Consider the following 14240-nt stretch of genomic DNA (forward strand, 5'->3'; position numbering starts at 1 on the left):
TATTTGTTGTTTTTGTATCAGATTTCTATGCAATGCAGGGCTTTTAAAATAAAAGCATTTAAAACATCACCTTTGGAAACAGCTGAAATAATGAATGTTACTCAGCCACTTCTACAATATTATCAGAATTAAAACTATGAAAACAGACAAAAATTCAGAACTATGGGCACGGAGACCAGATGCCTACTGGAATGTTCATAATTAAAAAATGGTTAATCTTTGCATTTGGAGATCATTGTAAAACAAGTAAAATACTTGCACCTTCTAATATAGCCAGACACTTTAGTTAGAGCACTCATACCAATTTATTCTATAACCTTTGTATTAAGGTAGATCCTTGGAAACACAATAGCATCAGATAGAACATCCCCTCAAGTGAAGAAAGAGAAAGAAATAAAATATCCGAAGGAAAATCTGGTTGTTGTCAATAAATAATTGGCAATTATCATTTAAATTATCACTCACCCATCTATCCACTTCCTTTCTCACCCACTCATTCATCCAGTTACTCACTCACCCACCCACAACTTTCTCAGCTGTTAAAAACCTTGAGAGACTGGGCGGTGCAGTAGTTCAATGGTTAGCACATGACTCACAGCACCAGGGGCACAAGGTTTGATTCCACCCTCAGGTGACTGTCTTTGTGGGGATTGCACATCCTCCCTGTCTCTACATGGGTTTCATCAGGGTGTTTCTGCTTCTTCCCACAGTTCAAAGGTGGGTTGGTGTTTTAAAAAATTCTCAAGGTCAGGTTCGTAGGAGAGTAGTCTGACACAGAACAAACGACCAAGAGGCGAGTCTGTCATCAGGGTGTTTCTGCTTCTTCCCACAGTTCAAAGGTGGGTTGGTTAGGTGGATTGCCCATGCTAAACTGCCCATAGTGTCCATGGATGTGCAAGATGGGTGGGGGGTGGGGGTGGTGTTAAGACATAGGAAATGCAGGGTTACAGGTATAGGATGGGATGCAGTTTGGGGGGTCACTGTGAACTCGATGTGCTGAATAGCTTGCTTTCACTCTGTAGGGATTCTATTATTCTTCTTTGATGTGGAGGTGCAGGTGTTGGACTCGGGTGGACAAAGATAAAAATCACAAAACACCAGGTCAAAATCCAACATGTTTATTCCTCTAAACCTTTAAATACTGCTGAAGCTGTAATAGAGGGTGTTTTCTCTGTGCTGCTCTGCTTTGCTGATGCATTGAGGCATTACTGCAATCCAGACAGAAAGTCCCAGTTAAAAGAACGTAAAATGTTCGGGTGCAGAGATCATCACAAGCGACATTGTTACTGACTGGAGGATCTGGACCATTGACTTTATACATCGCGAGTATAATCATCTTGGCTGTTAAAGCAATTTTGTGCTCTCCTGAGATAGTAAAAAGGCTCTGTGTAAATGAAACTTATTTTGTTAATTTCGTCTTTGTTTGCAAATTTTGTACCTTAACTCAATTTACCAGTCTTAGCTCAATTTCCTATGATCTGTGATACAAAACATCTGTCACTATCAATTTCAAAAGCCCCAACTGACCTGATATGCACTGCCTTTGAGGGAGAATTACAAATATTTACTACCCTTTACATTGACCAATGAGGTGAAAAGTTCAATACCTATAGGTGCTGCCATTGACTATTAGGGAAAGAGAAGGTCTACCTGATCATTATCTAGTGAACCCTATTTGGAAGTATGTGTATATCCGACCAGGACAAAATAATGTTCAGTTGTGATCACCACAGCCAACTAACAGTTCAACATCATTGTTAAACTTGTATATAAACAATTACCTGAGCGAGGTGCTGGATAGCTGCTGACACTTATGTAACCATATCCCAGCATGAGTCATTGTCTTCAGAAGAGGAGGTAGTAAAATTAGGACAAAAGGCATAATCAGTGTGCTGCAATGAAATAAAAGCATTCATTTTTTAAGTGCAAGTCTTTAACCCCAAATACACAGAAAAACAATCTCCTTGTAACTTTCAGCCTGTTCAAGAAAGGTATATCCAAGAGATCATGCCTTGCATTTCCTCAATCAAAATAAGTCTTACAGAACTGACAAAACAGACAATGTTAGAATTATGAAATCAGATCAGTGATACAACTTACAAACCTCAAGATAAAGGGGGAAAAAGCTTATCCAACACTACCCTCATCCTGATGGCCACTTTTTTTGTGCAGCTACGTCAGCACACAAATACCAGGTTGCACTATGTGCTGAGGTTCTACCTATCCCTGGTGTTACAAAGGAGAGTCTGGCAGTATTGCTGCGCAGCATTCCAAGTAGTTGGACTGTGTCATATTACCTGTCCCTCATGAAGAAAATACCTTTGAACACATTCATCAGAATGTGGTCAGCACATAACATCGTCAGGACCCTGCAGGACAAGGTGACAGATCCTATCGGATGGTTTCCTAAGCCATTTGGCAGAATGCCTTTTTGCCAGAACATACAAGCTAGTACCAACACATAGATTGACGGTGGTGAGAAAGGCCCTTTGCATCAGATCCTTCTTACAAGTTCAGAGACTCACTCCCTCTGCATGATGCCCTTGAGGTAGTTGTGCAACAGGTGTTGCCTACCTCCCCATGGAATGTGCCTTTAGAAAGTTCTGGAAAGATGCAGTAGCTTTAAGAATCATAGAGATGTACTGTATGGAAACAGACCCTTCAGTCCAACCTGTCCATGCCAATCAGATATCCTAACCCAATCCAGTCCCACCTGCCAGCACCCGGCCCTTATCCCTCCAAACCCTTCCTATTCATACACCCATCCAAATGCCTCTGAAATGCTGCAATTGTACCGGCCTCCACCACTTCCTCTGGCAGCGCATTCCATACACAACCACCACCACCCTCTGTGTGAAAAAGTTGCCCCGTAGGTCTTTTTTATATCTTTCCCCTCTCACCCTAAACTCTCCAACCCCAGGGAAAAGACTTAGCCTATTTTCCCTATCCATGCCCCTCATAATTTTATAAACCTCTCTAAGGTCACCCCTCATCCTCTGACGCTCCAGGGAAAACAACCCCAGCTTGTTCAGCCTCTCCCTGTAACTCAAATCCTCTAACCCTGGCAACATCCTTTTATATTTTTTCTGAACCCTTTCAAGTTTCACAACATCTTTCCGATAGGAAGGAGACCAGGATTGCACGTTGAAGTTCATCGAGTGGCTCCCTTACACAGGACTCCGTGCTCTTCGAACTTTACCCATGGATGCACCTTGAGGACAATCAACTCAGTGAATGACACATTTTGGTCTGCCCAAAGCTTGTGGACTTCCAGTACAGAGAATTGCCCTTGACCGGGTATGTAGATTTACACAAACAAAAGTCCAGGACTTGGTGCTAACCATTGTGCTAAAGTTTGAGGCAGCCGCTAAAGAAGCACAATAAAGAAAGGTTGCTATGTAAAATCTTTCAGCTTAAGCTATGTGCAGTGTCTCATCACTGTCAGACTTGAATACTCTGCATGTCTTCTTATTGACTTCCTGTTCTGCATCTCCATGAACTCCACATATAACAAAGCCTTCAAAATATACCCTGTGACCTTATTTCTTTAGATAACCATAGATGGTGTGTTCTCCCATTATAACTTTGCTTTATAGAAGGAATATACTTATTCTGAATATTACAAAACATCTCCTTGAATACCTACCACTGCTTCTCTATTGAGTTAACCCCTTGCTTAGCATCCCAGTTAATTTCAGCTAACTCATCTTAGCTGTCCTTATTTAAGTTTAAAATTACTGGTGTTAGACCCATTTGTCTTCTGTTTAAACTGTATGTAAAACTCAATCATATTGTGGTCACTGCTGCTCATAGGTGCCTTTACCCTGACATCATTAATTAATCCTATTTCATTATACTTTACCAAGTCTAATAATAACCTGCTTTATGGTTGATTCCAGATTGTGCTACTTTCAGGGACTACCTCGAAAGAGTTCTACAAACTCCTTTCTCAGGCTACCATTGCTCAGTTGATTTTTCCATGTAGATTAAAGTCACTCCCGACTGTGATCCCTTTATCCCATGCACCAAATATTCTTCTTGTATACTTTATCCTACATTGTAGTAACTGATCGGGGGACATGCTGACTACGCCTACTAGCGATTTCTTTTCCCTACTATTCCTCATCTTCACCCAAACTGATTCTACATCCTGATCTCCTGAACCAAAGATAAAACTTCCATTTCCAGAAATCTTGTTTTAAAATAGGTATGTACAGAAAATGATCATTGAAAATATTTGTGGAGTCTTCTTTGAGGGATATAACGTAATTTGAAAAATAGCTTTTTTTTGAGAAGGTGTGACATAGCAGCCCTATTCACATCAATTAGCATCAGCCTGCCCAAAGAAACACTGACTGCACTACTAGACGAACCAAGGACACAAACACCAGACAGCGCCAACTTCATCAGGAAGAACAACATCCTCAAGCTAGTGGACCTGTGCCTCACTACCCACTGCACCTTCAATGACAAGACCTACAAACTAATCAACAGTGAGAGGGGAAAGATATAAAAGAGACCTAAGGGGCAACTTTTTCATGCAGAAGGTGTTACGTGTATGGAATGAGCTGCCAGAGGAAGTGGTGGAGGCTACTACAATTGCAACATTTAAAAGGCATCTGGTTGGGTACATGAATAGAAAGGGTTTGGAGGGATATGGGCCAGGTGCTGGCAGGTGGGACTAGGGGTTGGGATATCTGGTCAGCATGGACAAGTTGGACCGAAACGTATCTTTCCGTGCTGTGCATCTCTATGATCTCCAGCATGTGCATTCCTCACTTTCTCCTAGCCCTCCCCACGATCCAACCCAAACTTTGGGTCTGCTACGTGGATGACAACTTTGTCATCACAAAACAGAACCCATATCCCTCCTTTCACTTTAACTTACAATAATTCTTGTGTTTCAAAAAAAAGAGATTTTGAAAGCTACAGTGCTATGTAAAGAAAAATTTTGAATTAACAAAAAGCAGCAATTTTCCTCTCTAGCCATAGATGGCAGTGGAATAATTGACACAGTTCTGTGAATTAAGTTAAAACATCTTCAATCTGCTATCACGCCAAGGTCCAGTTTCTCTTAACCTTTATACTGGTCAAAGAGTATATACACACATCCAAAAAGTCACAACCTGACTTTGCTCTTTATCAGTAATGGCACAACTGCTGGCTATTTCTAATACATTTCCTAGTTCTTGCCCTTCTCACCCAAAATTAGAGACAAAATAAAACTGCAGATGTTGGAATCCAAAGTTGACAGGCGGAATAACACAGCAAGCCAGGCAGCATCAGAAGATGGTGACGTCAACGTTTCAGGTACTTTCTCACCCAAAGTAGCGGACTATGATTAGAAGATTGCTGAACCGCATGGATACTAGATGATTTCTGTTTAATCTAAAATGTGAAATAATGGTAGAATAGCATCTGAACCCCATGGATACTAGATGATTTCTGTTTAATCTAAAATGTGAAATAATGGTTGAATAGCATCTTGTGGTGCAGTGGTAATGTCTGGCCCCACGTGCTCCAGAGGTGTATAACAACATCCTGAACAGGAAAAAAGTAAAGGTGATTGAAGGAGACTATGACCCTAACTTAAGTTGCAGTGGTAGACATCATAACTGCATTTCTTGTCTGAATAGAAGAACTGCTAAAGATAAGGAAAGCCATTCAGCCCATCTATTATCTTGCCAACTCCTTCCGATATCATTTCTAAGATCTTGTCCTCACTATTTTATCAGATTAACTCCACACATTGATTTTGAGCATTGATGCCAGCACAAAAGTTAGATTTTGCTAGTTTGAACATATATTCAATCACTCCAATCTCCACATTTTATATTAAAGTAACAATGTAAGTTAGATTTGTCTACATTTTAAACAAAATTGCATTGTGGTAAATAAACCAATAACCAATACTATGCTTAATTCTCAAAGTGCTTTAGAGTTATAACCAGTAAAAAAAATGTTTGAATACCTTATGTAAGTTTAGCAAAAACTTTGGTCTTAAGGAGAATCAGAAAGGATATATTATAGATTATGAAAGATTTTGGGAGGGACTTCCAGAATCTAGAACCAGGTGACTAGAGACAACAATAGATAGGAGAAAAGGCTGAAGTCGAAGAATTGGGGAGTTCAACAGGATGGAAGAAGATTCTTGAAATGGGGATGGCCAAGGCCATGCAATTTTTTTTGACATGTAGAATCATTTAAAATGTGTGTGCATTGGGGTTCGTCAGCAGCAGAGTCAACGTACTTCAGTGAGTACAGCACGGATAGGTAAGTGAGACTTCAAGCTGGACAGATTTGGACAACAGGCTCAAGTTTGCTGTAATGGAGATGGGAGGTACCTGTTCAGAGAAATATTGAAATACTAGTCTAAAGGAGACAGAGATAGGTCAACTTCCAGACACTGCTGTTTTCGGCTGAAAAACCCTAATTCTCCATGCTTTTCACAAAATGCAAACTCCCATACTGGGAAGCAGCCTGTTATTTCTTTACCACATGGCCTCCAACTGTTCTTTCTTATATTTCACAGTGACTAGAACTGCATAAATTATTCAACAAATGCCAACTAGAGCACTGTAACATTTCATCATTACCTTCTCTGACATGTTCCAATGTTTGGTTATATCGTTATATCATTGCACATTCATTTGGCTTTGTTGCTTTCCTGCAATGCATTGGTTGGCTATACTTAGTATCAAGGAGAAAGTGAGGGCTGCAGATGCTGGAGATCAGAGCTGAAAATGTGTTGCTGGAAAAGCACGGCAGGTCAGTCAGCATCCAAGGAACAGGAGAATCGACGTTTCGGGCATAAGCCCTTCTTCAGGAATTTTTAGTATCAAATCTACTAACATTTCAAACCTTTCATTCAGCTTCATGGTTGACTATTCCAACTGCATTCACGAAGTGCAAATATCAATTATATTTCCATCCCAAGTGTGGCACTTCACAACCTTTTCCATTAATTTGCTATAGCACAGCCCTTCTGCATTTTGCATTACTCATTCCATGATTTCTGAACTGCCTCCTTCAATTCCATTGTCCCGTCTATTTATAGGAAGGTGGAAACAGGAGAAAGGCCATTCAGCCCTTCAAGTCTATTCAACCATCCCTCTGAAATGACCTAGCAAGCCTGCAGTTCAGGGTGATGATGGCTGGGTGGCAAATTTTCCAGTGGTGCCTTCATCCCATGAAATGACATGTTCTTTATAAAATCCCCAACAGCATAATATTTATATTCCTCTCTGAAGTACTTAGCCAACTGCTCTTAAATGCAGTAAGTTTTTGAATGAAGGTCATGAGTATCAGTAACAATAATGCCTGAGATAACCCACTCATTCTGACGTAATTCACTCACAACAACCGGTTGTTTCCTGTATCTAACTAGATTTTTAAAAAATATATAAAGACTAGACGATAAATAGGTCTGGGACTGTCTCCAGCTTCGCTCTGTGGATCAACGCATATTAATAGAAAAAGTGGGGCATCCGATCTGCTTCATGAAGTTCAAATGAAGGTACTTTCCCAAACGTACAAAACATTGTCACTGGGGAGGAATCACGGAAACGTCAAGGATGATATTGGAACCAGGAACAACTAGTCAAAGCAATCCGTCAAACCATCATAAATCTACAGGCAATCAAAACCAAAAGGCCAATCGCACCCACTAAAACAGGAGAGGCTGCCTGCTGGGCCGCCCTAAGTTAGTGAAGGGGGGAAGGAGAGCAGTGCCCGCGGACATTGACCCAGGGAAGGAGGAAGCGGCCGGGCGGTACCCTCTCCCCACCCCTCAGTCGGACCGGGTTCGGGAGCACAGTCCATCAACTCCGAGCTGAGCCGAGTCGAGCCGGCGTCGCTCCGGTTCAGATAAAGCGAGCGATGGCGGCGCGACCGGAGGAGGCCATTTTCCACAGAGCCCAGTGCAGGCGCTTCAAGGGCCTGACCAAAGGTGAGGGGGAGGGAGAGCGAGCGCGCGCCCCCCCCCAGGGGAGACGGGGGCTATTCTCCCGGGCACGCGCCTCGGAGTGGGACATGGGCGCCTCTTGCGGGTGCGCGCCTCGGAGTGGGAAAGGGGCGCCTCTTGCGGGTGCGCGCCTCGGAGTGGGAAAGGGGCGCTTCTTGCGGGTGCGCGCTTCGTACGGGTGCGCGCCTCGGGAGACCCGGTCGCTTCTCGCAAGTGCGCGCCTGAGCGGGAGTGTCGCGGTCGGGCGGAAGGTGTGGGGGCGCGTTCCCGCCGGTGTGTTTTCCCGCCCTCTCGGCGTTGTTCCGTTGGGGGCGAGAGCGTGCCCCAGGGGTACGCCGCGCGCGGGGGCGCGTTCCCGCCGGCGTCTCTCTCTATCGATCGGTGTAGGGTTTCTGCTTTCTTGCACCCCTCACAGATACATAGGGAAATAAATATTTATTTAGATGTGAGGGAACTAGCCGCACTAAAATGTCGGCAAGTTGTCGCCGACCAGAAACTTTTCCCGGAGTGAGGGCCGGGAGACGGCTGTCAGCGTCCATCAAATTGGTACTTCTCCGTGCAGCAGGATTAATATGGTAGGACTCATGGATTAGGGTTCACCACAAACTATAGAGTCATAGAGATGTACAGCACGGAAACAGGCCCTTCGGTCCAACCCGTCCAGATATGCCAACCCAATCTAGTCCCACCTGCCAGCACCCGGCCCATATCCCTCCAAACCCTTCCTATTCATATACCCATCCAAATGCCTCTTAAATGTTGCAATTGTACCAGCCTCCACCACATCCTCTGGCAGCTCATTCCATACACGTACCACCCTCTGTGTGAAAAGTTGCCCCTTAGGTCTCTTTTATACCTTTTTACTGTTTGTTAATTTTCCCAGACACACTCCGAAGACCAGCGATACACGAATTCAAACAGCAAAGGCAGTAATTGTGCAGGTTCACTGTGGTGTCAGTCTCTCTGTCTCCTACACTGACCTCACCATGTGCTTCCTTTTGTCTGTAGCTCTCCCTTTTAAAAACTGCTGCTTTTTGACTTTTTTTTTCCCAAAACAGTGCAACAGCAAATGAAACAGTAATCGCTGGCTCCTGGATTTCGAGGAAATTATCTCCAACACCTAAAAAAATCTCAAAGGAGGAGCTGTTACAGCCAGAAATTTTTCCCGTCTTCCATCTTGGATTACCAGAATCCTCATCTATTTGTTTCGGTAGAGTCGTACAGCACAGAAACAGACCCTTTGGTCCCGAACAAATGTAATCCCAAATTAAACTAGTTCCACTTGCATGAACTTGGCCCATTATTCCTCTAAACCTTTCCTACTCATGTACATGTTCAAGTGCATTTCAATGTTCTAACTGTGTCTGCCACTTTCTCTGGCAGTTCATTCCACACCGCCCTCTGCATGATAATTAGATTAGATTAGATTACTTACAGTGTGGAAACAGGCCCTTCGGCCCAACAAGTCCACACCGACCCGCCGAAGCGCAACCCACCCATACCCCGACATTTACCCCTTTAACCTAACACTACGGGCAATTTAGCATGGCCAATTCACCTGACCCGCACATCTTTTGGACTGTGGGAGGAAACCGGATAATGTTGCCCCTTTTAATTTTTTTCCCACTCACCTTAAATGTTTGCCCCCTAGTTTTGGACCTCCCCACGGGAGGGAAAAGACCTTGGCTATTCACCTTATTGATGCCCCTCATGATTTTACAAACCTCAACCTTCTACACTCTGATGAAAAACATCCCATCCTATCCAGCCTTGCCTTATCATTCAAACCCTTGAGTCTTGGCAATATCCTGATAAATCTTGTCTGAACCCTCTCCGGTTTAATAATATCTTACCTAAAGTAGGGTGACCAGAACTGTACACAGTATTCCAAAAGTGACCTCACCAATGTTTTGTACAACCTCAACATGATACCCCAACTCTGGTGCTCAATGTTCTGAGCAATGAAGGCAAGTGTGCTAAATGCCTTCTTAATCACCCTGTCTACCTGTGACACAGCTTTCAATCAACTGTGAACATCAACCCCTACATCTCAGTTTGACAACACTATCCAGGGCTCTACCATTAACTATACAAGTTCTGCCCTTGTTTGTTTTACCAAAATGTAATACCTCACATTTATCCAAGTTAAACTCCATTGTCACTCCTCAGCCCATTGGCCCAGTTATCAAGATCTTTTGCAATCTTAGATAACCTTCCTCACTGTTGACTATATCTCCAAATTTGGTGTCATCTGCAAACTTAGTAACCGTTCCTCTTAAAATCTCATTCAAATTATTTATAAAAACGTGGAAAGCCATTGGTCAGGCCTCCAGGCCAAAAAAAAACCCTCCACCACTATCCTCTGTCTCCTACCGTCAAACAAATTTTGTGACCACTTGTCAAGCTCTTCCTGAATCTCATGTGATCTAACTTTACTCATCAGTTTACCATGCAGAACCTTGCAAAGGCTTTACTAAAATCCATGTGGACAACATCTACTGCTCTGCCCTCAATCTGTTTGGTTACATCCTCAAAACAATCAAGTTTGTAACACATAATTTCCCATGTACAAAGCCATGCTGACTATCCATAACTGGTCCTTGCCTCTCCAAACGCAAGTAAATCCAATCTCTCAGAATCCCCTCCAAAAACGTACCCACCACTGGTGTCAGGCACGCGGTCTGTAGTCCCAGGCTTCTCTTTACACCCTTTCAGAAGTAATGGCACAACATTTGCCGCCCTCCAGTTCTTCAGCACCTCATCCAGGCAATATCTCTGCTAGGGACCCTGCAGTTTCTTTCCTAATTTCCCACAAATTTCTGAGATACACAAGATCAGGTCCCAGAGATTTATCCACTTTTATGTTTTTTTTAAGATATCCTTCATCTTCCGTAATGTGGATTGTTTTCAAAAACATCAATATTTATGAACTGAAGTTTCCTAATCTTCATGTCTTTCTCCACAGTAAAAACTGACACAAGGTATTTATTTATTATCTCCCATCTCTTTTGGTTCCACACATTGATGATCTTGTTGATCTTTAAGGGGCCCTATTCTCTTCCTAGTTGCTCTTTTGCTCTTAATGTACATATAGAATCTGTTTGGACTATCCTTCACCTTATCTGCTAGGCTATTTCATGTCCCCTTTTCACCCTTTTAAAAATACCTGTACATCCTTTATACTCTTCAAGAGATTCACATGATCTCGGTGGTCTATGTCTAACATATGCTTTTTTTTATTTTTGACCAGAGCCTCAAAATCTGTACAACTATGAGTATCTGTCTCTTTATTCTCACTACTGCTAAGGATTACCCCCATCCCATTCCCGACTAGTTTAAAAGGTGCCAGAATAGAACTAGAAAATCTCCCTGCCAGGATATCAGCATCCTCCAGTGAAACCCATCCCTTTGAAAAAGTCTCTTCTTCCCCAGATGAGATTCCAATGATTGAAAAATCTGAATCCCTGCTCCCTACAACAGCTCTTCAGCCTTTGATTTATCAGCCCTATTTTCATATTCCTGCTCTTAATAGCACGTTGTGCAGGTTTTTAATCAGAGGATTGATCATGATTTCTGATCACCTGATACCTTCAGCTTTTCCTCCCCTCTATTATTAAAGGTTGGTACACCTTTGGTTCAACATTTTCTTTGCTGGTGGTTTCCCTTCCTTCTGAGCCTCTCCCCTCCCCTGTGGTGATCCTTGAGTTAAACCACCTACGGCCGTCCTTTTCTAATGAGAGAACAGCCTTATGGTCTGGTAGGATTCTGGCATGCTTATCTAAGATGGGGTCTGTTAACTCAGTTAGCCAGACGACTGGTTTACACTGCAGAGCTAACACCAATTGTGTGGGTTCAATTCCGGCATTGGCTGAGATTTCTGTTCACCCCACCCCTTTGAAGTGTAGTGATCCTCAGGTCAAACCAGCCCACTCTCTTTTCTTTCCCCTCTCCCTCTCTTTTCTCTCCCCCACCCTACCCCAGCACCACACTCTCTCTTTCCTCTTCCACCCCCCAACTCGGACAGCCCATGGTCTGACTTGGCTGGTGGTCTCCCTGCGATTGTGTCGTAAGTTAGAATCAAGAGTTCAAAACTGAAGGAGGGAGGAATTTAGATTCCACCAGTAAATTCACCGAGGTTGCACCTATGACTAATAGCCACAGCCAAAAAAGCCAGACACAATCATAGAGATATACAGCACAGAAACAGACCCTTCGGTCCAACTCATTCATACCGACCAGATATCCCATATAAATCTAGTCCCATTTACCAGCATTTGGCTCATATCCCTCTAAACCTTTCCTATTTATATCCCCATCCAGATGTCTAGTAATTGTACCAGCCTCCACAACTTCCTCTGACAGCTCATTCCATACCCGCTCCACCCTCTGCTTGAAAAGGTTGCCCCTTAGGTCCCTTTTAAATCTTTCCCCTCTCACCCTAAACCTATGCCCTCTAGTTTTGGACTCCCCCCAACCCTGGGGAAAAGACCTTGTCAATTACCCTATCCATGCCCCTCATGATTTTATAAACCTCCGTAAGGTCACCCGTCAGCCACTGACCCTCCAGGGAAAACAGCCCAGCCTATTCAGCCACTCCCTACAACTCAAACCCTCCAACCCTGGCAACATCCTTGTAAGTCTTTTCTGAATCCTTTCATGTTTCACAACATCCTTTCTATAGGACTTTAAATTCCTTGTGCGTTATCATAGAACTTTGGAGCAAGAGAAAGAGACATTCCTGATGAAGGGCTTATGCCCGAAATGTCGATCCTCCCACTCCGCGAATGCTGCCTGACCTGCTGTGCTTTTCCAGCACCACATTTTTCGATTCCGAGCAGTAGTAGACTATTTGACCCTTTGAACCTGCTCCACATCTCAGTAAGATCATGGCTGATTTGGTTGTGGTCTCTGCTCCACTTTCCTGTGCTCCCTATAACCCTTGACTCCGTTGTTGATCAAGGATCTATGTAACTCAGCCTTGAGTACCTTCTGTGGCCCAGCTTCCACTTTACCAGAAATGACAATTGCACAGAATAACAACTCTCTCTTGAGAAAAATTCTGATCATCTCCAAGAATGTTGCATTTTCACTACCTGAAAAGACTAAGAGAACAGATATAGTTGTCATTTTAAAAAGGGCATTGAATGTATACTTATGTGTATAGGTTCAAGGTCAGCTTCTTCCCTGCTGTTAGTAACTGCTGAATGGACCACTAACTTCAAATGATGTTGATCTTGCTAGTATTGATTTTATTTTATGCGCCTCCTGTTGGGTGTAACCGTGTATGCCTTGCTCTGTCTATGATGTGGAGGTACTGGTGTTGGACTGGACCGGACTGGTGTGGACAAAGTTAAAAATCACATGATACCAGGTTCTAATCCAACAAGGCTTATTTGAAAGTACAAGCTTTCGGAGCACTGCAACCTAACGAAGGAGCAGCATTCCGAAAGCTTGTATTTGCAAATAAATCCTATTGGACTATAACCTATGATCTGTATGTCTTTGTTTGCTATGATCTGCCTGTATTGCTCGCAAAACAAAACTTCTCACTGTACTTAAGTACGTGACTACAATAAATCAAATAAAAATGTAAGGATACCCTGAAAGGTTCCCCAAACAAATACAACATCCCCACCAACACATGGGAATTGCTTGCTTTAGAACGCACAAGCTAAGAAGAAATACTAATATAAAACTAAGATACTGGAGATCTGAAACAAACAAGGGAAATTGCTGGAGAAGCTCAGAAGGTCTGGCAGTATCTGTGGAGAAGGAAGTGGTCATGCTCTAAAATTGTTAAACTTGATTTTGAGTCCTGAAGACTAAGATGCTGAAGTGGAAGATGAGGTGCTGTTCCTCCATCTTGCATTGAACCTCGCTGGAGCTCTGAAGCAGGCCTGAGACAGAAATATTGGCATGGGAACAATGTTCTATTGAAGTGGAAGGCAACCGGACACTCAGGCTATTCTTAATGACAGAACGCAGATGTTCTGTGAAATAGTCACCTGCAATTTGTCTCCCCAGTGTAGTGGAGAAAGCATTGTGAGGAGTGAATACAGTAGGTTACATTAAGTGAACTGTAGGTAAATCATTACTTCACCTGGAAGGTGTGTCCAGAGTCTTGGATAGTGAGAAGGGAGAAGAGGTGTCAGCGAAGACAGTTCCAGAAAATAAGTCTTCTTGAGAAAAATTCTCTTCATCTCCACAACCTGAAGTGGAAGCCGAGTGTGAGCAATAGAAAGAGCGTACAGAATCCAGAGCATCCCATCAATCTGGT

At 43.1% G+C, this 14240-nt stretch overlaps 1 protein-coding gene and 1 long non-coding RNA gene across 4 annotated transcripts in view; one reads left to right on the forward strand and one right to left on the reverse strand.

Moving 5' to 3' along the window:
* Nucleotides 1–864: 864 nt before the first annotated feature.
* On the reverse strand, nucleotides 865–7724 carry LOC122560890. 2 transcript variants are annotated; one of them, XR_006314840.1, is made up of 3 exons: nucleotides 6597–7724; nucleotides 1782–1892; nucleotides 865–1365 (listed from the first exon to the last, which is right to left on the reverse strand). It is a non-coding gene; the product is annotated as an uncharacterized LOC122560890 (long non-coding RNA). The 2 variants fall into 2 exon arrangements; XR_006314839.1 differs by having other exon boundaries at nucleotides 866–1384.
* A 14-nt stretch (nucleotides 7725–7738) lies between these two features.
* Nucleotides 7739–14240, forward strand: part of cpped1 (calcineurin-like phosphoesterase domain containing 1) — a 186131-nt gene continuing 179629 nt past the window's right edge. The window contains exon 1 of one of the 2 annotated variants that reach the window (XM_043712111.1): nucleotides 7739–7948. In XM_043712111.1, the coding sequence (XP_043568046.1) occupies nucleotides 7879–7948 (70 nt within the window). In that variant the 5' untranslated portion in view covers nucleotides 7739–7878. Of the gene's footprint in view, nucleotides 7949–8390; nucleotides 8539–14240 lie in introns of those variants that run through there. The other variant, XM_043712112.1, reaches the window with a different exon arrangement.

Source organism: Chiloscyllium plagiosum, chromosome 21 (assembly GCF_004010195.1).
Source record: "Chiloscyllium plagiosum isolate BGI_BamShark_2017 chromosome 21, ASM401019v2, whole genome shotgun sequence".
Taxonomy (NCBI): Eukaryota; Metazoa; Chordata; class Chondrichthyes; order Orectolobiformes; family Hemiscylliidae; genus Chiloscyllium; species Chiloscyllium plagiosum.